The following is a 26,185-nucleotide window of genomic DNA, read 5'->3' on the forward strand; positions in this document are numbered from 1 at the left end:
CCACCCCCCAGACCATCCACTCAAGAAAAAATTGGCCCATGGCTGAATCTAGCTGATGATCCCTGCTGTTGAAAATGTGCACAATCCATGTGCAGCATATGACACGTTCAATTGAAATATTTTTCATTTAATCATATAAATAATGTATTTAGACAAATCATGTATTTGCTTTCATTTCAATTTGTCATCATGGCTATACTCTGTATTATGATAAGAAAGGTTGGAACAGTATTTGTCATCATGGCTATACTCTGTATTATGATAAGAAAGGTTGGAACAGTATTTGTCAGGGCACAATTATGATGGGGAACAGTATCTATTTGATAGAGAACAGTATAAGGAACAGTTGACCCAAACCTATCTGATGGGGTATCAGTACCTGATAGGAAGCAAAGATGGGGAACAAAAGTATCTGCGAACACTGTGATATGGAACTTATCTAATGGGAAACAGTATGGTGGGGAACAGTAGGTACATCAAATATGGAACAGGGAACAGTAGGTCTATCTAATATGGAACAGTATCTGACAGGGAATTTGGTTGGGACAGAACAGATAACAAGATGTGCTCGATATTCATTGTCAACACTCAAGATATAAAATTCAGAAAGCACTCGCACATCTGAGCGGTCTTTGTTGCAGGTGCATGGTAACAGTTGAATAAGATGAGAAAAAAGAAGAAACCCGCACACGGCTCTTGCTAGTATCACTGCTCTTGCTAGTATCACTGCTCTTTATTAAGCTTTATGTGTCGGCCTCAAGGCCTTATTTGTATTGCTTTTAATCTTTTTAAATGAATATCTTATTAACACTGTTCTAGCTAGCTATTTGTGTAGGTAGCGTTCAAGTCAACCCAATGTTAATATGTTTTCAAAAAACAAAAAAAGCTCTGACGAAGGCCTTGAGGCCGATAGGTAAAGCTTAATAAAGAGCAGTGACAATACCAAGAGCCGTGTGCGGGTTTCTCAAGACATGAAATTGCACAATATATGAATGGATGTCAAACGATTGTTCAATTAAATGTGAGGTATTTTGGCCTTCCTACTGATATGTTAATTTTGTTCATTTCATCACTGCTTTTTCAGGACCACTATGCTCTTTGATGCCACCCAGGGGCCACCTGGTTGAGAATGACAGACCTATAACCAGCAAATGCAATAATACCATTTTCCAATGAGAATCATTCATTACATATGGAAACTGGAAAACAATTGCATATTACAATACGGGCCTAAAGAAGGCTGTTCAATTATTAGACCGTACTTATGTGGGTGTAACAAAACTGCCGGTCCTGCCAAGTCGCTCAAAAACTGATCTCGGAAATGGCAGACCTACATTGGTTTGATAACAACATTGAGGGAGGAAACCCGCCAGTCGGAGACTACTAAAAAAACACCTCCTAAAGTACCCATAGTACTCATAGGACTACCCCACCCATTCTCTCAAGTTTGAACTTGATCTAAAAAGCATGCAATGTTTTTTCATTTGAAACCATGTTGTGAAATAAAGTGGGAACTTTTGAAATACATGCAGCTCATTGGTAGTGATCTTACATGATGCGTTAATTCCGCCGTGACATTTTGCTATCCAGGTTTAACCGTTGATGACTTGTTGTGATATGTGACATATTTGAGATGAATGAGAGTGGGGACAACATCCTTGAAATGGATTCTTTGTCCGAGACAAAATTGGATGGCGACACGGAGATAGAGATGGGAATGGAAGTTGGTGAGTTAACGTAGATTTCATTATCTTTTGCAACGCGAGAGGATTTATTGCAAGAGAAAAGGGCGGAATAATGTAGTCTTCCTCTGTAACCTTTCATTTCCACCTATCTGAACCAAAATTATATTTTATTTGCTCAAATGTTATTCTGTTGTGTCCCTTATATATTTTCTCCTTTGTTATTTCAAACTATAAAAAGTATGCAATAACAGTATTGACTTTTGGCACCACCATTGCCCTCTGTAATGAGAGGGTTCTGCTTAGCTGAGGAACGCTCAACTCAGTTATCTTTTGTATGGGCATCTATCTATCTGCCTCAATATACCCTACACTATACGTTATCATAAACTTCATTATCATCAGTGTTTATAAAACTGTAAATTAGTTTGGACTGAAACTGTCTCAGCAACTGTCAGTCCAAGGTCACTCATGCACAGGCATACCTTCGATGCTCTCGGTGTTTACCATGAAGGATGCTCCATACCACTTCTTACAATGCAGCGAATTTTAGATGTCGTGACCGGGACTCGAGCCTAAATATCTGTGATTGTTAGGCTAACACGGTAGCCATTACACCAATAAGTCAGACTCAATTGACGAGGTCACTAGTTGTTGAACTAAGGTCGCTGGAATACATAAATATTCCTTTATCACACTGGTGGACATAGCATAAGCTAACAACCACACTGATTCACAGATGCAAGATGTCAGTCATAGCCTATGGCTGGCTGCACAGCTTGCCCCTATTATTGGCCCAATGTACACTCCGACTTTCCCACACAATCAAATATCTTCGATCGTCGGGATCTTCGGGCAGTTTGTTAATAACTAGATCATTACTTTGTAGTTATTTAAGTTATATATAATCAGAAATTATTTCTTATGGGGACCTTCATGTGTGTTTAAAATAGTATTGTTTTTTTATTCATACATTTTGAATGTGTATGTTAAACACTACATATATATTAGAACAACAATACAATGACAATACCAATGGCTGCTCCCATCAGTGGGGGCTCTGAATAGTGGGTGCACTCGTCCCCACCTGCCCCAAGAGGCCTGAAGGGCAAAGCCCCTGCCCCCGCCCCTAGGGATTTTCCAAGGGCGGGAAGGACTGAGCCCCTCCCGACGTCCAGGAGGGCATGGAAGCGAGCGCATCCACCAGCACAGACACCGCTCACAGCATGAAACCAAAACACAAAACATAAATAACTAAATGAAAAACATACAATAATCACATCCCCACCCTCACCCCTGATTGGAGGACCTCAAACCTTTATACTGTGCATGTGTGTATGTATTTATTCCCTCACTCATTAATTCCAACCTTTAGACAGCCACAGATCAACCCAGCTTTCCCAGTAAATCATAATTCTACCATTTCCTCTTGCTACATCCCTCCATTCTCACATGGTGTTTCATTAGGGACTTGAAACCCCCGTCTGCAACATTTCTGCTGAAATTGACCCCAAAATAAACATTTTACCCAACAGCACAATGTTATTTCATATTGACTGACTGTGGTCCTTCAAATCCCCCCAAAATGCAGTTTGTAGGTCCAACCGTGCCCTGATATTATGACATAACATTCATTCCTGGACCTGACTCCAAAAACAAGCCACCGATGGACAGTACCAAAAGAGATACTCTTTGATTCTGTTTCCACATGGCAGAGTCTGCACAGGGCTGACTGTTTAATGTCCGATATACAGAGCATTCTTTTTGTAGCGAGAATTTCATGTAATAGCTTAAATTGAAAAAAAAAAACGGATTGATGCGTCAATTGCAGTGGTGTAAAGTACTTAGGTAAAAATACTACTTAAATCTGTACTTTACTAAACAATTTATATTTTGGACAACTTTTACTTTTACATTCCTAAAGAAAATGATTTACTTTTTACTTTTTACATACATTTGTCATGACTCTAGCCCTTTCAGAGAATTGGCTAGCAGATGTGAACAACCCCCCATCTCCTGTTAGGGGGAGGCAGTTTTGCGACTTTACAACCACGACCTCATTTCTTTTCAGATACACTTCTCTCATTGACCATGCAGTATGGAGAGAGAGAATTTCACAGTAAGACAAAGAGTCTCTCCCGCCCAATTCTACTACATCCCAGAATTGGAGAATTAAACATTATTCATAATTTAGAGAATGTGGAAACGGTCGGTGGCGAAGTCAGCTACGACCCTGTCAGTTTTGTTTTATGTTTGTGACCTCATGAAAGACAATACAGCCACTATACCCTAACTCTGTTAATACAGATTCCTCAGTTATGAGGCTTGCATCTAATTCTTGTATAAAATTAATGAGTAAAGATGAAACTATTTGTGAAATGATATAATGTAATGTTAACCTTTAAAATGAGAACATTGTCTCCCCTGTAAAGTTTAACTAAGTCAGTAGCCACGCCCCAGTGTTAATAGACATTGGTTGGAAATGATGAACCAACAACTTTTCTAAATTTCTATAAAAGCCCCCATGACCCAAAGTCACCTAAGTTCCAAATAATGGGAGGACTTGTCAAGAACACTGACCAACGAGGACAAATCTCCAGAGTGAGATGAACCTCTCAGACCATGTGAACCTCTCACACGACAACCCGGAAGATTCTACAAAGGACGAGGGCGACATCAACTGGGCAAACCAGAGCCTCACATCACCAGCTCAACTATCGAAGTCAGCTTCACATAAATACAATGCATTGCTTTTCCAAATGAGCGATCGTTAGTGGCATATGTATTTATGTGAGAATAGCTTCCCAGGTCCGATAGAGACCCATGTTCTTAGTCTTCCTCTGAATTGACTGTGTTATAACCACACTGTTTTGTGTTATTTAGTCAACTAGGGATGGTATTTTACTGTATAATGTTATCATGAATTGTATATTCTGTAATTGTGTAATTAGTTAGTAAAAATAAATGATTGAGCCTATTGGTGTATGGATGATTTATAGGAAAGGCTGGGTTCGTGCAGATAGCCAAGAATTTTACGTTGTTTGGAATGAGAACTGATGAGGTAGTAATTCATTAATAGAAGTGTCACGTTCTGACCTTTATTTCCTTTGTTTTGTCTTTATTTAGTATGGTCAGTGCGTGAGTTGGGGTGGGCAGTCTATGTTTGTGTTTCTATGTTTTTCTATTTCTGTGTTTGGCCTGATATGGTTCTCAATCAGAGGCAGCTGTTTATCGTTGTCCCTGATTGAGAACCATATTTAGGTAGCCTGTGATTCACTGTTGGTTTGTGGGTGTTTGTTTCCTGTGTCAGTGTTTGTGCCACACGGGACTGTTTCGGTTTGGTTTATTGTTTATTGTTTTGTATTTCATAGTGTTCAGGCTTTTCTTATTAAAATCATGAACACTTACCACGCCGCATCTTGTTCCGATCCTTACTCCTCTTCAGACAAAGAGGAAGAAATCTGTCGTTACAGAAACACCCACAAACAGAGGACCAAGCGGCGTGGTAAGGGGCAGCAGCAACAGCGGCCAAAGACACAGGACTCATGGACTTGAGAGGAAATTCTAGATGGGAAAGGACCCTCAGCACAGCCAGGGGAATATCGCCGCCCCAAAACAGAGCTGGAGGCAGAGAAGTGCTGGTATGAGGAGGCAGCACGGCGGAGTGTTTGGTAGCCCGAGAGTCAGCCCAAACATTTATTGGGGGGGGTACACAGGGAGTGTGGCTAAGCCAGGTAGGAGACCTGTGCCAACTTCCTGTGCTTACCGGAGTGAGAGAGGGACCGGGCAGGCACCGTGTTATGCTGTGGAGCGCACGGTGTCCCCGGTGCGGGTGCATAGCCCGGTGCGGTACATTCCTGCTCCTCCTATCGGCCAGGCTAGAGTGGGCATCGAGCCAGGTGCCATGAAGCCGGCTCTACGCATCTGGTCTCCAGTGCGTCTCCTTGGGCCGGCGTACATGGCACCAGCCTTACGCATGGTGTCCCCGGTTCGCCAGCACAGCCCAGTCCACCTTGCCGCACTGGTCGGGCTACGGGGAGCATTCAACCAGGTAAGGTTGGGCAGGCTCGGTGCTCAAGAGCTCCAGTGCACCTGCACGGTCCGGTCTATCCAGTGCCACCTCCACGCACCAGCCCTCCGGTGGCAGCCCCCCCCCCCCCCCCCGCACCAGGCTGTCTCTCCGTTTTCTGCCTACAGGGTCTCCCGCCTGTCCAGCCCTGCCAGAGCCTTCCTCCTCTCCAGCGCTGCCAGAGTCTCCCGTCTGTCCAGAGCTGCCAGAGTCTCCCGTCTGTCCAGAGCTGCCAGAGTCTCCCGTCTGTCCAGAGCTGCCAGAGTCTCCCGTCTGTCCAGAGCTGCCAGGGTCTCCCGTCTGTCCAGAGCTGCCAGGGTCTCCCGTCTGTCCAGAGCTGCCAGGGTCTCCCGTCTGTCCAGAGCTGCCAGGGTCTCCCGTCTGTCCAGAGCTGCCAGGGTCTCCCGTCTGTCCAGAGCTGCCAGGGTCTCCCGTCTGTCCTGAGCTGCCAGGGTCTCCCGTCTGTCCAGAGCTGCCAGGGTCTCCCGTCTGTCCTGAGCTGCCAGGGTCTCCCGTCTGTCCTGAGCTGCCAGAGTCTCCCGTCTGTCCGGAGCTGCCAGAGCCGCCAGTCTGTCCTGAGCTGTCAGCCAGCCAGGAGCTGCCAGAGCCGTCAGCCAGCCAGGAGCTGCCAGATCCGCCAGCCAGGAGGTGCCAGAGCCGCCAGCCAGCCAGGAGCTGCCAGAGCCGTCTGCCAGCCAGGATCTGCCAGAGCCGTCAGTCAGCCAGGCGATGCCGGAATCGCCCTTTACTCCGGAGCTGCCGGAGGCGTCCTTCACTCCAGCGCTGCCGGAGTCTGCCGCCTGTCCGGCGCTGCCGGAGTCTCCCGCCTGTCCGGTGCTGCCGGAATCCCCGTCCATTCGGGACCCATGTCTAGGGTCCCCAGTCCAAGGTCGGTGGCGAAGGTCGCCACTTTAAAGAGGCTACGGAGGCGGGCGAAGAGGCGCATTAGAACTATGGTGAAGTGGGGTCCACGTCCCGCGCCAAGAACCGCCACTGCGGACAGACGCCCACCCAGACCCTCCCCTATAGGTTCAGGTTTTGCGGCCGGTTTGAGAACCATATTTAGGTAGCCTGGGTTTCACTGTTGGTTTGTGGGTGTTTGTTTCCTGTGTCAGTGTTTGTGCCACACGGGACTGTTTCGGTTTGGTTTATTGTTTTGTATTTCATAGTGTTCAGGCTTTTCTTATTAAAATCGTCATGAACACTTACCACGCCGCATCTTGGTCCGATCCTTACTCCTCTTCAGACAAAGAGGAGGAAATCTGCCGTTACAAGACTGTACTCGATAAGATATGAAAATATCTTTAGAGCCGATACGGGAAAAATACTCTATAAAAATGTTCCTGTGGTGCCCCGACTTCCTAGTTAATTAAAGTTTACATTATTAGTTTAATAATTACATATAGAGAATTAATTTGATAAAATAACAGTCTTCACATTTAATGACAAGCAAGAGACATGACACATTTTCCCTGACACCCAAAAGTACTCATTACATTTTGAATGCCTAGCAGGAAAGGAAAAGGGTCCAATTCACGCGCTTATCAAAAGAACATCCCTGGTCATCCCTACTGCCTCTGATCTGGCGGACTCACTAAACACATGCTTTGTTAGTAAATCATGTCTGAGTGTTGGAGTGTGCCCCTGGCTTTCAAAAAAATATGGGGCCATCTGATTTGCTTAATTAAAGGAATTTGAAATTATTTGTACTTTTACTTTTGATACTTAAGTACAGTTGAAGTCGGAAGTCTACATACACCTTAGCCAAATATATTTAAACTCAGTTTTTCACAATTCCTGATATTTAATCCAAGTAAAAATTCCCTGTCATAGGTCAGTTAGGATCACCATTTTATTTTAAGAATGTGAAATGTCAGAATAATAGTAGAGAGAATTATTTATTTAAGATTTTATTTCTTTCATCACATTCCCAGTGGGTCAGAAGTTTACATGCACTCAAGTATTTAGTATTTGGTAGCATTGCCTTTAAATTGTTTCACTTGGGTCAAATGTTTCGGGTAGCCTTCCACAAGCTTCCCACAATAATTTTGGCCCATTCCTCCTGACAGAGCTGGTGAAGCTGAGTCAGGTTTGTAGGCCTCCTTGCTCGCACACGCTTTTTCTGTTCTGCCCACACATTTTCTATAGGATTGAGGTCAGGGCTTTGTGATGGCCACTCCAATACCTTGACTTTGTTGTCCTTAAGCCATTTTGTCACAACTTTGGAAGTATGCTTGGGGTCATTGTCCATTTGGAAGACCCATTTGCGATCAAGCTTTAACTTCCTAACTGACGTCTTGAGATTCAAAATATCCACATTATTTTCCATCCTCAAGATGCCATCTATTTTGTGAAGTGCCCCAGTCCCTCCTGCAGCAAAGCACCCCCACACCATGATGCTGCCACCCCCGTGCTTCACGGTTGGGATTGTGTTCTTCGGCTTGCAAGCCTCCCCCTTTTTTCCCCCAAACTTAACGATGGTCATTATGGCCAAACAGTTCTATTTTTGTTTCATCAGACCAGAGGACATTTCTCCAAAAAGTGCGATCTTTGTCCCCATGTGCAGTTGTTAATCGTATTCTGGCTTTTTTATGGCGGTTTTGGAGCAGTGGCTTCTTCCTTGCTGAGCGGCCTTTCAGGTTATGTCGATATAGGACTCGTTTTACTGTGGATATAGATACTTTTGTACCTGTTTACTCCAACATCTTCACGGGGTCCTTTGCTGTTGTTCTGGAATTGATTTGCACTTATCGCACCAAAGTACGTTCATCTCTAGTAGACAGAACGCGTCTCCTTCCTGAGCGGTATAATGGCTGCGTGGTCCCATGGTGTTGATACTTGTTTGTACAGATGAACATGGAACCTTCAGCCATTTGGAAATTGCTCCCAAGGATGAACCAGACTTGTGGAGGTTTGAAAAAAAAATTCTGTGGTCTTCGTTGATTTCTTTTGATTTCCCCATGATGTCAAGCAAAGAGGCACTGAGTTTGAAGGTAGGCCTTGAAATACATCCACAGGTACACCTCCAATTGACTAAAATTATGTCAATGAGCCTATCAGAAGCTTCTAAAGCCATGACATAATTTTCTGGAATTTTCCAAGCTATTTAAAAAGCACAGTCAACATAGTGTACGTAAACTTCTGACCCGCTGGAATTGTGATACAGTGAATTATAAGTGAAATAATCTGTCTCTAAACAATTAATGGAAATTGTTTAAAGTAGATGCCCTAACCAACTTGCCAAAACTATAGTTTGTTAACAAGAAATTTGTGGAGTGGTTGAAAAATGAGTTTTAATGACTCCAACCTAAGTGTATGTAAACTTCCGCCGAAAATGTTAGCATAGCTGAAAACTGTTGTGCTGATTAAAGAAGCAATAAAACTGGCCTTCTTTAGACAAATTGAGTATCTGGAGCAACAGCATTTGTGGGTTCGATTACAGGCTCAAAATGGCCAATAACAAAGACTTTCTTCTGAAACTCGTCAGTCTATTCTTGTTCTGAGAAATGAAGGCTATTCCATGCGAGAAATTGGCAATAAACTGAAGCTCTCGTGCAACGCTGTGTACTACACAGAACAGTGCAAACTGTCTCTAACCAGAATAGAAAGAGGAGTGGGAGGCCCCGGTGCACAATTGAGCAAGAGGACAAGTACATTAGAGTGTCTAGTTTGAGGATGTGCCTCTGTACGCCTACATAGATATTCCATTACAAATCTGCTGTTTCCAGCTACAATAGTCATTTACAACATTAACAATGTCTACACTGTATTTCTGATCAATTTGATGTCATTTTAATGGACAATTTATTTAGCTTTTCTTTCAAAAAAAAGGACATTTCTAAGTGACCCCAAACTTTTGAATGGTAGTGTAGTGTTTGCAAACTGTTATGTGACACGTATTAATGCCAAAATAACATGCAAAACAGGCAATGAATGATAGGTCGCCACTGAACTTATCTAATGGGGGACAGTATGGTGGGGACCCATAGGTCTATCTAATATGGAACGGTATAGGGAACAATATCTGACAGGGAATTTGGTTGGGAACAGAACAGATAACAAGGGGTCACATTTTAAGAGTAAAATTTGTGCTCTATATTTATTGTCAACACTCAAGATATGAAATTCCACAATATGAATGTCAAACAATCTTTCAATTAAATGTGAGATATGTTGACCATACTGTTATGTTCAATTTGTTTGCTTTGTCCCTACCTTTTCAGGACTCCAAAGCTCTTTGAGGACACCCATGGGCCCACTGGTTAATTTTAAAAAAAAATATATATTTTACCTTTATTTAACCAGGTAGGCAAGTTGAGAACAAGTTCTCATTTACAATTGCGACCTGGCCAAGATAAAGCAAAGCAGTTCGACAGATACAACGACACAGAGTTACACATGGAGTAAAACAAACATACAGTCAATAATACAGTATAAACAAGTCTATATACAATGTGAGCAAATGAGGTGAGAAGGGAGGTAAAGGCAAAAAAGGCCATGGTGGCAAGGTAAATACAATATAGCAAGTAAAACACTGGAATGGTAGTTTTGCAATGGAAGAATGTGCAAAGTAGAAATAAAAATAATGGGGTGCAAAGGAGCAAAATAAATAAATTAATTAAATACAGTTGGGAAAGAGGTAGTTGTTTGGGCTAAATTATAGGTGGGCTATGTACAGGTGCAGTAATCTGTGAGCTGCTCTGACAGTTGGTGCTTAAAGCTAGTGAGGGAGATAAGTGTTTCCAGTTTCAGAGATTTTTGTAGTTCGTTCCAGTCATTGGCAGCAGAGAACTGGAAAGAGAGGCGGCCAAAGAAAGAATTGGTTTTGGGGGTGACTAGAGAGATATACCTGCTGGAGCGTGTGCTACAGGTGGGAGATGCTATGGTGACCAGCGAGCTGAGATAAGGGGGGACTTTACCTAGCAGGGTCTTGTAGATGACATGGAGCCAGTGGGTTTGGCGACGAGTATGAAGCGAGGGCCAGCCAACGAGAGCGTACAGGTCGCAATGGTGGGTAGTATATGGGGCTTTGGTGACAAAACGGATTGCACTGTGATAGACTAATAATAACCAGCAAATGCAATAATAACATTTCCCAATGACAATCATCCGATCACTGCATATGTATATCGGAAATCGGAAAACGACAACTACACTACGGGCCTAACGAATGCTATTCAGACAGTTTATGTGGGCGTAACAAAACTGCCAAATCGCTCAAAAACTAGGCTGGTGGGAGGGAACTGGTCTGTCTAGAGAGACTACTCAAAAGCCCTCCTCCTAAAGTACCCATAGTCCGTATAGGACTACCCCACACATTCTTTCAAATTAGAATTTGTTCTGAAAAGCATGCACCGTTTTTTTCTTTTGAAACAATGTTGACAAATAAAGTTAGTCAACTTTTGGAACACATGCAGCTCATTGGCAGTAATCTACATGATGCCTTATTTCCGCGGTAAAATTTTCCAGACAACCCTCCACTTTTAACCATTAATGACTTGTGATATGTGACAGATTTATTAAAATTAGTGAGGACGGGTACAACGACATTTTTAAAATGGATTATGTGTCCGAAATAGAATTAGAGGGCGACACGGAGATCGAGATGGGTATGATAGAGGACGTCGGTAAGTTCACGTGGATTTCATTATCTTTCGCAACACAAGATATTTTACCGCAAGAGAAAAGGGCGGAAGAATGTAGGCTTCCTTTGTAGCCTTTCGTTTCCACCCATCATGAACCATATGCTACGCTACGCTATTCAAAATGTCGTTTTTGTGCACTTTTTTTTTCTTCTCAAATGTAATTATGTTGTGCACCTTATATATTTTCTCCTTTATTATTTCAAACGTTCAAGAATTATGCAATAACTACTGACTTTTGGCACCACCATTGCCTTCTGTGATGAGAGGGTTCTGCTCTACCTTACACTATACATTATCATAAACTTAATTATCATCTACCACAGTGTCTATAATACTGTAGTGAATTAGAGGGTATCCTAACTGCGAATCAAACCCAGTCACTGACTGGTCAATCCTTCCTTCAGAAAGTAAGCTCCAATGTTTCCAAATCTCTTTATGCACAGGCACACATTCCATGGCCTCAGTGTTTACCATGAAGGATGCCCCATCCCACTTCTGACACCAGTGCAGCGAATTTTGGGATATCTGTGGTTGTCAGGCTAAGGCCTTAGCCAAAACACCAAGAGGTCCGACTTACTTGACGTCGCTAGTTGTTGTACTGAGGTCGCTGGAATACATAAGTATTCCTTGATCACACTGGAGGACATAGCAATAGATAGGCATAGGCCTAACAACTGCACCGATTATATTCACAGATGCCAGATTTCAGTCATAGCCTATGGCTGACTGCACAGCTTGCCCCTACCCCAGTCTAAATTCACAAGAAACTAACATATTTTTGGCCCATTGTAGACTCCCACTCTCCTACAATGTATCAATTCTCTGGGATCAGGCAGGTTTTCATTACTAGGTAATTACTTGATAATAGTTGTAGTTTCAGGTTATACATGCACTGAGGGAAGGGCCTGAAAAAAAATCCACATCCATTTATGTTTTATTTTTATACTCTCTCCATTTAGCAAAGTACTTTGAAAGTGCTTCCAACAAGTGCTGGTGCTTCATCAGTCTGTCTTTCTGCCATGAGCTAGTAAACATAGCCTTTGACCTGGTCTAGCACCAGTACAAGCAGGCTCAGCGTAGCATGTCTGTTCCTAGGGAAGCACTCTACAGGGGGAAAAGGGTTGCCTGTATAAATCACATAGCTATGTGGATGGTTTTGCTGAAGGTAAAGATTGTATTGTGTCTCATATGTTCACAGTCAAACTTGGAGAAATGCATGACACATGGCATGCAGTATGCAAGTATTTAAGTATTTCTGGTAACTTCAAAGGATCTGCATTCCAAACAAGTATTGCATACAAGCAAGTCAAGTGAAGTACATCAGGCATGCTTCAATTCAATAACATTGGAAGATTTTTAAATAATGTTTTCAGCACAGTTTTATTAGCACAGTTGCTATCAACTTGTCGAATGGAGGTACTTGCCTAAGAGACTTAAACAAACTATTCCATCATGGAGTATCTGAGTTTGAACATTTACAGTCTTTTCCAGGGCGTTACTAAGGGTCATGTTTTCCAAACACCATCTGATTCCAGTTACATTAGGTTCCCATAGTACTTTCTACCATGGGACGTTTAGAAGTTTTCCTGATGGAATGTCGTCTGTTGTGTAAAGTATGAATGTAGTACCAGGCACAATAAAATGTCACATGTAACTGAATGAACACAATTTAATGTGGGTTGTTGAATGAGCTTTACTTTGGTATTATATTCCCCTCTGAAATAAAGATGTGAGTACTTTGCACTGGTGCATATGCTCAGTAAATCTGATAATGCATAATAATCTGCTGGGCCTTGTCAGAGTCTTACAAAAGATGGTGGTTAAGAAGAGTCACATCTCCATCAAGATCTTGTCATGCATGTCTCTCATGTCTTTAATACATGTTTTTTTGTTGTTGGGGGGGGGGGGGCAGTCTACTCTCAGGAGTTTTTGCCAACCTTTGAGACTATACCTGAGGGGGCATCAGTGCCCAAAGTGGAGAAGGTGAGTCTCAACCCTTTAAATTGTATAACCTTTATGCATTATGAAAATGATTAGTGCTCATAGCTTTGATAGTAGTTGTAGTATTAGTTTGAGCTGCCAATGAATAACTTCACAATTAATACCATATTTGTATAACATGGCTGGTTCTTGCATTTATTTGTGGATGTGGATTTATTCGCTTTTGTATTTTCATATGCAGAAAATGCATGGATCAATGTGCCAAATATCTGTAATTACAAGAGAGGTCTATGTTTGATGCCAATTCAAATGTGGACTGTTATCGTTCATGGAACAAAAAAGGGTGTGTCACTTTTTGCCGTTGTAGACTCTTCCCTTCCTCTCCCATCTACGTCTGGTGTCAGTTGAGAAAGACGTCGTCTAGTAGGGTCTCGTACAAGCACAGTGAGGCTGTCTGTCAGTCCCTCTCTCGTTAAAGGACATGTATGATATCATGGAAGAAGAAGAGTTTGAGGCTGTGGAGCTACCAGATATCACTGTGGAGCTACCAGATATCGCCTGTTGTTTTTGCCCACAGGCTGAGTTCAACGGCAAATCTGACTCTCTGTTCTTCAATGATGGGGTTAGACGGATCGACTTTGTCTTAGTCTATGAAGATGAGGACATGAAGGAGATCGACAAGAATAGAACGTTCCAGAAACGTAAAGTAAGTCCATTTCTGGTGGCAGATTGTGAGTCTAAGTGTCCTTATTCACATTCAACATGGTCAGCAGGTTTCTGTCTGACAGAAGTTAAAAACAGTATTCCTACTGTGCTGTGAAAAAGCATGTTTGAAATGATATGCAGTTTCACAATGTAAGCATAGTTTTGAGGAAAATGTGAATCTAAATGTGTTTTCTTATAGCTTAAGAGGAGTACTGTATTATCTATGAAACAAGTTACTAAAGCCGCATTCCATCAAAGATGTTAACTTGTAGGAATCAGTGTTATGTTCCGTCATAGAAGCTTGTGTTATATTATGCCAGGACCTAAGGCATTCACACAACGCTTTCTCATTGCACACCCGGAATATGGACTTTTAATATTTGTACAGGAAGTTTTTCTTTGCTGCAGTCATGTTGTGTCAGATCTAAGGTATCCCTATGATTAATATGAGGCCATTTACAAATGTACAATCATTTTTATCATCATATGCCAAATAAACATACCAAAATAAAACATGAGGAAACTCTAGACAGGATGTTGCACATGCAGGTATGTCGTGGACTGCAGTACACACTTTTGTGAAAGTAAAATCTCTGTTTCACAATATCCATCACAACAAGGTGACAGAAAGGTAACATACACTATACGCTACCCTTGCAAATGTCAAAATATAATTTTCTAAATGTCAGATTTTGTTGCATCATAATGGCTGAAATAATAAGTAAATTCACCTTTGATAGAGGTAACATTTGTGATTCACCAACAATCCCCCATATGTTGAATGGATGATTTTTGGGAGCAGGGAGTATTGAAAGCAGCAGGACTGTACACGCCTCCTATGCAGCTGTGGTCACTTATGTTGCCAAGCTCTTGATGTCATGTCCCAGTGGGGCTATTATGACATGCCCAGACTAGACACTCCATTATATGGACACTCCATTATACTGAAGATCTGCTGTGGTGGTTTTAATGCACTTTCACAGCTGGAGAAGGAAAAGGAGGCAAAATTCCACTTTGAAATTGACCCTTTAGTCATTCCCAACCCAGTTATATATACTGTATTTACAATTCTTTACAAGTATTGTGGATGCACTAAACAGAAGCATACAGACGTATGTAGTAGCAATGTATTTTGATTGACCAATGAGCTTTTATTTATTTTACGTGGTTTTACCAGAAGTCTTGTATCGTACACACAATTCCCATATAGATGTAGTCAGTTTCATACATTGTTGAAATCAGTCAGTGCATTGTTATCCATTGAGGGGAAATAAGTCCATGTAATGTCAATATAATGAAACTTTTAATTCATTATTTATTATACACAACCACAGTTAATATGGGATAATAATAATAATGTATTAGATATTACATTTAACATTTGTAAAGCACTTTTCATTACAAGAGTAATAAGAGAAACAGATTGGATCTCATCCAAAAGGGAAACAGAAGGGGCAGTGTTACAAACAAGGGATCCATTGATTTAACATCCTGTATTCTCTTCCCTAGCAACGGAGAGAGTACTTTGAGGCCAGCTTGATGAAGATGGGGATGGAACTAGAGGCTGCCAGATCTGTAAGTGGCCACATAATGCATTCTACAAGGACTGGCTTTATGTATTTACTCTGCTGTTAGCTTGCAGAGTGGGGTTGAGTGTGTAGATCTTCAGGGACGATTGGATGGAAACAATATTTAGTATCTTACATTCGTTTGGTCAGAAATGGTAGAGAAATACCTAATGTTTGTTTTTGTTACGTAGTTTTATTATCATACTGCGTATTTATGTGACCTTGTGGATCTTGTTTTTGGCTGCATTTTAGATGGCAGACACAGTTGTTTTACAAAGTTTTCCTTTTAAACAGCCAACTATTTCCTCAGAAAGGGTTGAGATTGAATTATAGTGGGAAACTATGGCACCAATCCCATAATTTGAGTAGTTTCCCAATTATTGGCAAACTTTTGTGGTATTTCATGGAATAGGATCAATGAGTTAACATTGATAAACACAGAGCCAACTTCTGATTTTGTAGATAATAAAGTATTGCATTAGATTTATGTGATGTTTTAGTACTTGTTTTATGTGGAGGATGTAATTTGTGATCATGGCAATGTCTTCTTAATCTTCTTAATTACTGAAGATGTAATACATTTAGTTGAAATGAAAAGGGCTGCCTTATCTTGTTGTTTTATCTTCGTCATTCCGACAAGGTGGTAGATGAGAAGCTGTTGTTCGTCAAGGTGCACATGCCCTGGGACGTGCTATGTACCTACGCCGAGGTCCTCCACATCAAGCTGCCCATTCAGCCCAATGATCTGTCCACCACGTCCTCACCCTTCAACTTCCTCAGCTGCATCACCAGACACTTCTACCCCAGCGAGGACCTCATAGCCAAGGAGACGGAGTACTTCACTGCCCCGTTCGAGAAGGACAGACTGGAGTACTTCTACGTGAAGGACCGGGACCTCTTCTTCACGCCGTCCATGAGGAGTAGAATGGCAAGTGCACTGCTTTCTTTACCTCATCATGGAGTATAAACCCCAAAGTCAACCAATAAGAGGTTAAAGATGCAGCAGCGCACTAGATTTTGATAGAGATTAAAAATAAATCACTAAAAAGCAGTCACCTCATTGACTTTCTTTCGGTAGTTTAAGCATCTCAGGTTTCTGATGCTGCTAAATGGTGTTGGAAGATATTTTGTCTGTAGACCACTGAGATTGGTTATTCAGCCCGTGCGCTGTGAAAATATCAATGTACCTATGCTTAAAACACAGTGTTAACACTCTTTTCTTAACACTTCAATGATAACAGAATGGTTGGTCTTCCTCATCAGGCCTACTACATCCTCAGCCGAGCCCCCTATGAGGTGCGAGGGAACATCAAGAAGTTTGGTGTCACCAAGCTGCTCGATGGGGGGGTGTACAAGGCTGCTTATCCCCTGCATGATGTGAGTGGGGATAAAAAGTGGGGTGGCACTAGTAACTGACAACATAGTACATTAAACACCAATCGATCTGTGAAAAGACTTGAGCAGTGTTTTTATGGACTTTTTAGTTTTGTTTTCTGTGAACTTACTTTAGTGCAGATTCAACGTCAGGTCGAAGGAAGATGAGTGCCCCAATGAGAGATACCTCCTGTATAACGAGTGGGCTCACCCTAAAAGTTTCTATAAGATGCAGCCACTTGATCTCATAAGGTAATTCATGCTTTAATCTACTTTCGCAAAAATGCACATTGCTGCTTTAGCATAATAAGGTGTTGAGAATTATTATTCCAAACAGAATGTGCTCAATCATTGTAATTACGGAAAATAAGGGATGGAAATAATAACATTTTCTTTCGTTTTCTTATAGAAAGTATTATGGGGAGAAGATTGGCATTTACTTTGCTTGGCTGGGCTTCTATACAGCCATGCTGGCCCTCGCTGCCATTGTTGGACTTGGCTGTTTCATTTATGGGTACACGACTCAAGAAACAAGCACCTGGAGGTAAGTTTAAAGCTCAAAGAAAGTACTTCAAAAACCCACAACACCATATAAATATATTACAAGTTGCTAAATCTAGTGTATATCAAATGAAGATCAGTAAGTGCAGGACAGGACACACAAGGTTAAGTAGAGTAAATATAAGTTGATTTATGTTCCTTCCATGCTGTTCCCTGACACTCTAACTGTGTGAAAACCCAATGATTAACAACTTTGTTGCATTTTGCTGTTGAGTTTTTGGTGAAGTTTGACCCATCTGTTCTGTTCATTTATTGGACAGCAAAGAGGTGTGCGACCCTTTGATTGGAGGAAATATTGTGATGTGTCCGCAGTGTGATAAGGAGTGCACATACTGGAGGCTGAACAGCACCTGTGAATCTTCTAAAGTAAGTATTGCATACATTAGGGTCACTAATTCCGGTCCATGGCTGTACAGGTTTTTTCTCATTCACTCACATGGTCAATTCAGAGTGAGTATGATTATGAAAGTGACGTATATGGATAGTGAGTCCCTTAAACGGTTTTCTCAGACTCCTTGGCCCATGAGACATGCTACAAGTCATATTAAACCTTTTTGAACAGGGTTTGTTTTCATATACATTTATAAAGAGTCTTGGATGGAATGAAAAAATGATGTGAAAAGCTAAGTATTTCATGTGATCTTGTTTTCCTTAGAAACTGTGCATATTTGATAACTATGGGACGCTGGTGTTTGCTGTCTTTATGGCCATTTGGGGTGAGTCATTTAATTAATTCAACTTACCAAATGTTCAAATGTAGAGTTTTCAGAAACGGTATTATTATTATTATTTAGTGTGTAGTTTTGTTGAAATAAGTTTATTAGCAATTAGATGTTGCATGATAATGATATTAGAGTTTAGCAGAGTTTTCCTGCTACAGTCTAGGACCAGGCAAGTAAAATAAAGCTTTACACTCTTGTTCCCATCCTGGTTCTAGTGACCGTGTTTCTGGAGTTCTGGAAGCGCTACCAGGCAGAGCTGGAGTATGAGTGGGACACCGTGGAGTTCCTGGAGCAGGAGGAGCAACCTCGTCCCGAGTATGAGGCCAAGTGTAACCATGAGAGAATCAACCCTGTCACACGGGTAAGGAAGATGTGTTCGTCACACAGTCCCTATGGTGATTCCATAGCGTCAGACTCAGGAGGCTAGAGGATCACTCCACAACCGATGATAGTAATGTTAAATACTTGTTTTGAAAGGACAGTAATACCTGTATCATTACTTCATTGTAAAACATGTTATTCTTCATTTAGGTAAAAGAGAAAGTACCTTATACAGCCTGTGGACGGTGTATAAGAGTGTCTTTAGGAATCGGGACCGTCTTATTCTGGGTAAAAACTTTTGGATTTCTCTACTGTTATCTTGTTCTGAATAGGCCAATTCATATGCACTCCAACAGCAAAACATGTTTTATATAACCCTAACCTTTGTTTCAAGTCTGAGCCCTCCAATTCTTGTGTTTGTGCTTGTGTTCAGATTGTGTTGATCCTAGCGTCAGTGGTGGCCATCATCGTATACCGACTGGCAGTGTTCTTCTCATTTTCGACAAGACTCCAGTCTGACCTAAAGGAGCTCGAACCGTTTAAGGAGTATGTGACCGCCCAAATGGCCACCTCCGTCACTGCTTCTATCATCAGCTTCGTAGTAATCATGGTGCTCAACATCCTGTATGAGAGGGTTGCCATCTGGATCACTGACTTCGGTAAGACGCCCCAATGTCAAACAACAGGAAATATGTGGTTTGCTATGCGGAACTATGGTGTTTCTCAAACTGCTTTCAGACAAGGGCTAATATTCACTCAAACATGCCTTAGCAAGGTTGATGCAGTGCCCCAAACATTCTGCAATTATACCATGGTATGAGTAAATATTGCACGCCAATAGGTCTGAAGTAATCCAAATATATGTATGCCAACATATTTATACTCTAGGAAATTCACACCACAATAGCCCTTAGCTAATGTCCTTATTCAGATTAATTTGCAGAATCTGGACACAGCAAAAGCTTGATTTAAGCCTGAAGTTTTTTTGATGAGACTGAGAAGATGCCTTACTTCATTTTAAAGAGCTACCAAGGACCAAGACGGATTATGAGAACAGTCTGACTCTGAAGATGTTCCTGTTCCAGTTTGTCAACTACTACTCCTCCTGCTTCTACATTGCCTTTGCCAAAGGGAAAGTGGTTGGTTACCCTGGACAACCTGTTTACCTGCTGGGCAAGTACAGGAATGAGGAGGTACGTATGCCTATCAGTTGATTGAAAGATCAGTTGATTGAAGGCTCAGTTGATTGGAGCTTGGTGCTTGGCACAGAATATGTGATAACACAGTATGACAGTGTTTTGCTTTTCCGCTTCGCTTGTGTTCTAACTACGTTTCCAAATTATTAGCTCTTGCATTCTGTGGCATTTTTGTTTGACTCAAAGAGACCTTCATATTTCAAATGAAAGAGCTAGATGAGGAAATCTTCCACAAAATACAAGTTGTTTGAATGGAGGTGCTTTATCATGTAATACTACAAGATGGCCGACATTGGTTCATGCATTGTTTGTGTCTCATCCTTACCAGTGTGATCCAGGAGGATGTCTGATTGAGTTGACAACCCAGCTCACTGTCATCATGGGCGGTAAAGCCATCTGGAATAACATTCAGGAGGTGTTGCTGCCGTAAGTTTTTGGTTCAATGGAAGAACATAAAATAGCCAACCATATGAGCTCTCTAGGAGCCCAGCAACTGTAAAGTTTCCTGCTATCAGACAGTTACAGTGGATCAGGGTTGGTTCAATGGTTTATTCCATCTCAACTCAAAATGGAATTCCCCCTTATCTTCAAGTGTATCTGTATCCAGACATCATTATTATCTGATTCAGAGAGCAAACATAAAGGTGTCTTTTTGTTGGCACTAACGGAGACTAACTCCACCATGGCTAATTGGCCAAAGCCTGTGGGGAAATGAATGTTTTTTTGTTGGGTTTCTGGATAAATGCCAAAAACACAGGCTTAGGAGATCTTATACGTTTTGTTCTATGAGATCATTTTCATCAGCTAACGTCACTTTTTTTGAATTTTATAGCCTTTATGTAATCAAAACAAAAACATAAAGCACATAAAGGCTTCACAATTCATTAAGGTCATGTTAACTGACTGATATTATCTCATAGGACAAAACGTATAATATCTCCTAATCCTATTTCAACCTCAGACCTTATTTTCGGCATTTATCCCAAAACCCCATTCTTTCCCTATTAATTTCCCCATAGGAAATGCTAACTAATTTCAGTTTTTTAGGATTTCCCCCATAGAAAATGCTAACTCATTTCCATTTTTTAGGACTACAAGCTGGCGAGGTCTATTACCTTGTTATAAGCATCATGATTCTGCGATTGACATGTTTCTCATCATCAGGTGGATGAAGAATTTGATATTCCGCTACTGCACACGTGTGGGGTCTGAAAAGGTGATTCCTCGCTGGGAGCAGGACTATCAGCTGCAGCCCATTGGGAAGCTGGGCCTCTTCTATGAATACCTGGAGATGGGTAAGATATGAAGTATGAGGCAAACTCTCTCCCTCTCTCCCACCCTAGCCCCTATCCCCTGGCACCTCTGTAGATCTGAGAGGATTGGATAGGTGTGGACACAATATGGTGGCAGCTATATGCTCAGAAGTTTTTTAAGCTGATCCTGCTATTTCTTTGGGCTCTGTCCAGAAACCACCTCTAGCCCCTATCCCCAAGGCACTTCAAATCAAATCAAATTTTATTTGTCACATACACATGGTTAGCAGATGTTAATGCGAGTGTAGCGAAATGCTTGTGCTTCTAGTTCCGACAATGCAGTAATAACAAGTAATCTAACTAACAATTCCAAAACTACTGTCTTGTACACAGTGTAAGGGGATAAAGAATATGTACATAAGGATATATGAATGAGTGATGGTACAGAGCAGCATAGGCAAGATACAGTAGATGGTATCGAGTACAGTATATACATATGAGATGAGTATGTAAACAAAGTGGCATAGTTAAAGTGGCTAGTGATACATGTATTACATAAGGATACAGTCGATGATATAGAGTACAGTATATACGTATGCATATGAGATGAATAATGTAGGGTAAGTAACATTATATAAGGTAGCATTGTTTAAAGTGGCTAGTGATATATTTACATCATTTCCCATCAATTCCCATTATTAAAGTGGCTGGAGTTGAGTCAGTGTCAGTGTGTTGGCAGCAGCCACTCAGTGTTAGTGGTGGCTGTTTAACAGTCTGATGGCCTTGAGATAGAAGCTGTTTTTCACTTACTTAATCTAGAAGGGTTGGATGGACATAAACTATATGGTGCAAATCCCCCCTAGCTACTATCATAGTATCAGGTCCCCCCTAGCTAGCCTATCAGCTAATATCATTGTATCAGGTTCCCCCCTAGCTAGGCTATCAGCTTCTAACTATAATAGTATCATGATCCCCCCCCCCCCCCCCTAGCTAGCCTATGAGCTACTAACTATCATAGTATCAGGTCCCCCTAGCTAGCCTATCAGCTACTATCATAGTATCAGGTTCCCCCCTAGCTAACCTATCAGTTACTATCATAGTATCAGGTTCCCCCCTAGCTAGCCTATCAGTTACTATCATAGTATCAGGTTCCCCCCCTAGTTAGCCTATCAATTACTATCATAGTATCAGGTTCCCCCCTAGCTAGCCTATCAGTTACTATCATATTATCAGGTTCCCCCCTAGCTAGCCTATCAGTACTAACTGTAATAGTGTCAGGTTCCCCCCTAGCTAGCCTATCAACTATTATCATTGTATCAGGTTCCCCCCTAGCTAGGCTATCAGCTCTAACTATAATAGTATCATGATCCCCCCCCTAGCTAGCCTATGAGCTACTAACTATCATAGTATCAGGTTCCCCCTAGCTAGCCTATCAGCTACTATCATAGTATCAGGTTCCCCCCTAGCTAACCTATTAGTTACTATCATAGTATCAGGTTCCCCCTAGCTAGCCTATCAGCTACTATCATAGTATCAGGTTCCCCCCTAGCTAGCCTATCAGTTACTATCATAGTATCAGGTTCCCCCCTAGCTGGCCTATCAGTTACTATCATAGTATCAGGTTCCCCCCTAGCTAGCCTATCAGTTACTATCATAGTATCAGGTTCCCCCCTAGCTGGCCTATCAGTACTAACTGTCATAGTGTCAGGTTCCCCCCTAGCTAGCCTATCAACTACTATCATAGTTTCAGGTTCACAGATCTATTGATGGAAAGGCTTTTTTTTCTGCAGTGATCAAATTTGGCTTTGTGTCTGCGTGGCTTTTTCCTACAGTGATCCAGTTTGGTTTTGTGACTCTGTTCGTGGCCTCCTTCCCCCTGGCTCCTGTCCTGGCTCTGGTCAATAACCTCTTCGAGATCCGGGTGGACGCCTGGAAGATCATCACCCAGTTCCGCCGCATGGTTCCAGAGAAGGCCCAAGACATCGGGGCGTGGCAACCCATTCTCCAAGGTGTCGCCATCTTGGCTGTGGCATCAAATGTGAGTGATGGCTCCTCCATTGGATTATGAAGTATTATGAAACATACATATATTTTTTAAGATGACGTGTTTATCTTGGTTTATTCTCCATTGCATAATCCCATCACTGGATGTCAGTCATATGATTTGATTGTTACCATGCTGATGTAGTGGCATTCTTAGGTAGATTATAATTCATCTATTATGATGAGCACCAGTTTAAAGTGCACTGTCTCCTCCACTTCCCTGTCTCTCTGCCAGGCCATGATCATTGCCTTCACATCAGACATGATCCCACGATTGGTTTACTACTGGTCTTTCTCTGTGTATCCCTATGGAGAGCATTCCAGTCACACCATGCAGGGCTACATCAACAACACCCTCTCTGTGTTCGACATCCAGGACTTCTCCAACAAGAGCCGGCCCTTGCAAACACCTTACTGGTTCAATAACAGCACCACCTGCAGGTAATGTGAATGTATATGAGAGGGGTTTCAAAGAAATCGTGTTAGACATTGAAATAGTTCATGCAGTTTCTCTGTCATACTTTAGATATCGAGATTTCAGATACCCACCAGGACATCACAGACAATATGAATACAGTATCTACTACTGGCATGTGATAGCTGCCAAGATGGCTTTCATAATAGTTGTAGAGGTGAGTAGAAATTTCTCTGAAACGTTGCTTTGACCTGATTTTTCTTTCTACAGTGTAGTCTAATGCCAGATGGACATTTTCTAGCCTTTCAAGAAATCCTAATAATGTTTTCCCTCCTTCCGACCCTTATACCCTTGTCCCCTCAGCACATTGTATACCTGACCAAGTTCGTTCTGTCCTACGTGATCCCGGACGTGCCTTACACAGTGAGGGAACAGATCAAACGAGAGAAGTACTTAAGCCAGGTCATCCTTCACGAGACCAACCTCAAACTGGTGACCAAACGCTTAAAGCCTGTCGCTGATAAGATACTTAAACACAATGAGGACAAGGAGGAGGAGATTATGGACCTTTACTTTTAATCTCCGAAGCTTTGTCAGAGAAGAGAGAGTCCTGCCTTTGTCAGGACCTACGATATTTACAAGTATTGTGAGCAGCTAAATATGTATTCAATACATGTTTTAATAACTTTAATTAATATTATTAGTAGCTTAATAGCTTGGTGGGGACTACGACCAACCAAACCAGCCATGAAGCTCAGCTCTGTTGCTCAGATCTCTGGATCAATTGCATATTTAGCACTTTTATGTCACTGATTGTTACATGTACACTGTTACATTTAATGTGTCTTGTATTGATAAAATTAGGATTCAATGCCATATGTTTGACTGTACGGTAAATATGGAAGATTATGAATGACAACAATACTTTTCTTCTTTAAACAAAACATACAGATTTTTATACAATTTGTGGCCTAGGACTATCCAAACATTTCTAATACTCAAGGTGTGCTTGATTTAGTCAGGAATAATTCCAAAAGCTCAAATTGCGTTGACCAGGCAAGCCATCAAGTATGGAAGCTCGTTCCCGCCACCAAGAAAAAATATCTGACTACGAGTTATGAGATAGTAAGGTATAATTATGAGATAGAAAGTCATAATTATGAGATAGAATGTCTGGATCATGGACATTGAATAGTCCTGCAGGTCGACCCCTTTTAAAGGGGAAATCTAGGATTCGCACAATAACAAAGCTTCTCCCACCACAGCGAGGAATGGGGCAGGAGAAATGTAACCAATCTCAAATACATAGACACAAGGACTCACATATGGATGCAAGGACTGACCATCCATGAGATACAAATTATATTTTTAACCATGTGTTGAAGCTATACTGTGTTTTTTTACAATTACATTGTTTACACACAAGAGAGTAAACCAAGCTTATATTTTGGGTTCTGACTGAGTAAGACCGTTACTCATTTCTAAGTTACATTATTGAAGAATCAGTGGCTTTACACTGAGTGTACAAAACATATTTCCATGACATAGACTGACCAGGTGAATCCAGGTGAAAGCTATGATTCCTTATTGATCTTACTTGTAAAACCCACTTCAATCAGTGTAGATGAAGGGGAAGAGACAGGTTAAAGAAGGGTTTTTATTGAGTCATGGAGTCATGGATTGTGTATGTGTGCCATTCAGAGGGTTGAAAGGGCAAAACAAAATATTAAAGTGCCTTTGAATGGAGTATGGTAGTAGGTGCCAGGCGCACTGGTTTGAGTGTCGAGAGCTTCAACGCTGCTGGGTTTTTCAAGCTCAATAGTTTTCCGTGTGTATCAGGAATGGTCCACCACCCAAAGGACATCCAGCCAACTTGACACAACTTTGGAAAGCATTGAAGTCAACATGGGCCAGCATCCCTGTGGAACGCTTTCGACACCTTGTAGAGTCCATGACCCAACAAATTGAGGCTGTTCTGAGGGCAAAAGTACATATGAATTAAACAATATCACCACAATCTCTCTATCTTATCAATGTGTCATTGACTATAAGATATGCATAAGGTTATCCTTAGTTGAGGAAGGCCTGATGCAAAGTGCACATTGGATTTATGTGATACAGATCACCTGAACGTATCTCATACTAATGACTTTCTATCATATATATGTCTTTCTATCTCATAACTCGTAGTCAGATTTTATTTTTGGGTGGCGGGAACGAGCTTCCATACATACTCATGGTCACCTCAAGTATTTACAGTACCATTTTTGGCCTATGTATTCGATTTTAAGCATTTTGATAGAAGTCTATCGCTTGAATCAATATATGTTGCTGTATTATATTGTGCTTTTTTTTAAATCAAAGGTATATATGAACTAACAATCTGCCCCTGTTTACAATATTTGTCTTTCAAGTATTTTGTCAAGTGTATTGTAATTTGTATGTTATCCCAAATAAAATCAAAAGTCTTTGTTTTTTATATAGAACCGTGATTATGTTTGTCGTCATTTCAAAGTTCAGGTCAGATACAGTTCATCTTCCAAATAAACTGCACATGTTCTCATACTTGAAATGCTGTGTTGTGTCTGCCATTGCCCCGACAGTCTTGTGACTGGTTTGTGACTTATGTTTGTTTGCTTTTGGACTCAAACGTCATCTAGTAACAAAGATTGTCTATCATATTGACAAGA

General features: G+C 41.5%; 1 protein-coding gene across 3 annotated transcripts; it reads left to right on the forward strand.

The window, feature by feature from the left end:
- The first annotated feature begins 1,496 nt into the window (after positions 1-1,496).
- LOC110499940 (anoctamin-6) lies at positions 1,497-25,981 on the forward strand. 3 transcript variants are annotated; one of them, XM_021576996.3, is made up of 20 exons: positions 1,497-1,727; positions 13,309-13,379; positions 13,915-14,043; positions 15,552-15,617; positions 16,251-16,538; positions 16,874-16,987; positions 17,121-17,236; positions 17,394-17,528; positions 17,806-17,911; positions 18,201-18,261; positions 18,483-18,628; positions 18,799-18,876; positions 19,022-19,247; positions 19,612-19,781; positions 20,113-20,210; positions 20,949-21,079; positions 22,870-23,075; positions 23,316-23,521; positions 23,607-23,712; positions 23,859-25,981. In XM_021576996.3, exons 1-20 carry the CDS (start codon positions 1,634-1,636, stop codon positions 24,072-24,074), a joined length of 2,763 nt encoding a protein of 920 aa, XP_021432671.1. In that variant the 5' UTR covers positions 1,497-1,633; the 3' UTR covers positions 24,075-25,981. The 3 variants fall into 3 exon arrangements, with proteins under 3 accessions (XP_021432671.1, XP_021432672.1, XP_090069837.1); XM_021576997.3 differs by lacking the exon at positions 1,497-1,727 and adding an exon at positions 10,997-11,378; XM_090213711.1 differs by lacking the exon at positions 1,497-1,727 and adding an exon at positions 11,000-11,378 and having other exon boundaries at positions 17,858-17,911.
- Positions 25,982-26,185: the final 204 nt, after the last annotated feature.

Source organism: Oncorhynchus mykiss, chromosome 21 (genome assembly GCF_057628025.1).
Source record: "Oncorhynchus mykiss isolate SJ-2025 chromosome 21, ASM5762802v1, whole genome shotgun sequence".
Taxonomy (NCBI): Eukaryota; Metazoa; Chordata; class Actinopteri; order Salmoniformes; family Salmonidae; genus Oncorhynchus; species Oncorhynchus mykiss.

Bases quoted from the DNA above. Each gene is read 5' to 3' on its own strand.
- LOC110499940 (XM_021576996.3), top strand. From the start codon at position 1,634: ATGAATGAGAGTGGGGACAACATCCTTGAAATGGATTCTTTGTCCGAG. The intron at 17,912-18,200 runs GTAAGTATTGCA...TGTTTTCCTTAG, and splicing joins GCACCTGTGAATCTTCTAAA to AAACTGTGCATATTTGATAA. The intron at 23,713-23,858 runs GTGAGTAGAAAT...TTGTCCCCTCAG, and splicing joins CTTTCATAATAGTTGTAGAG to CACATTGTATACCTGACCAA.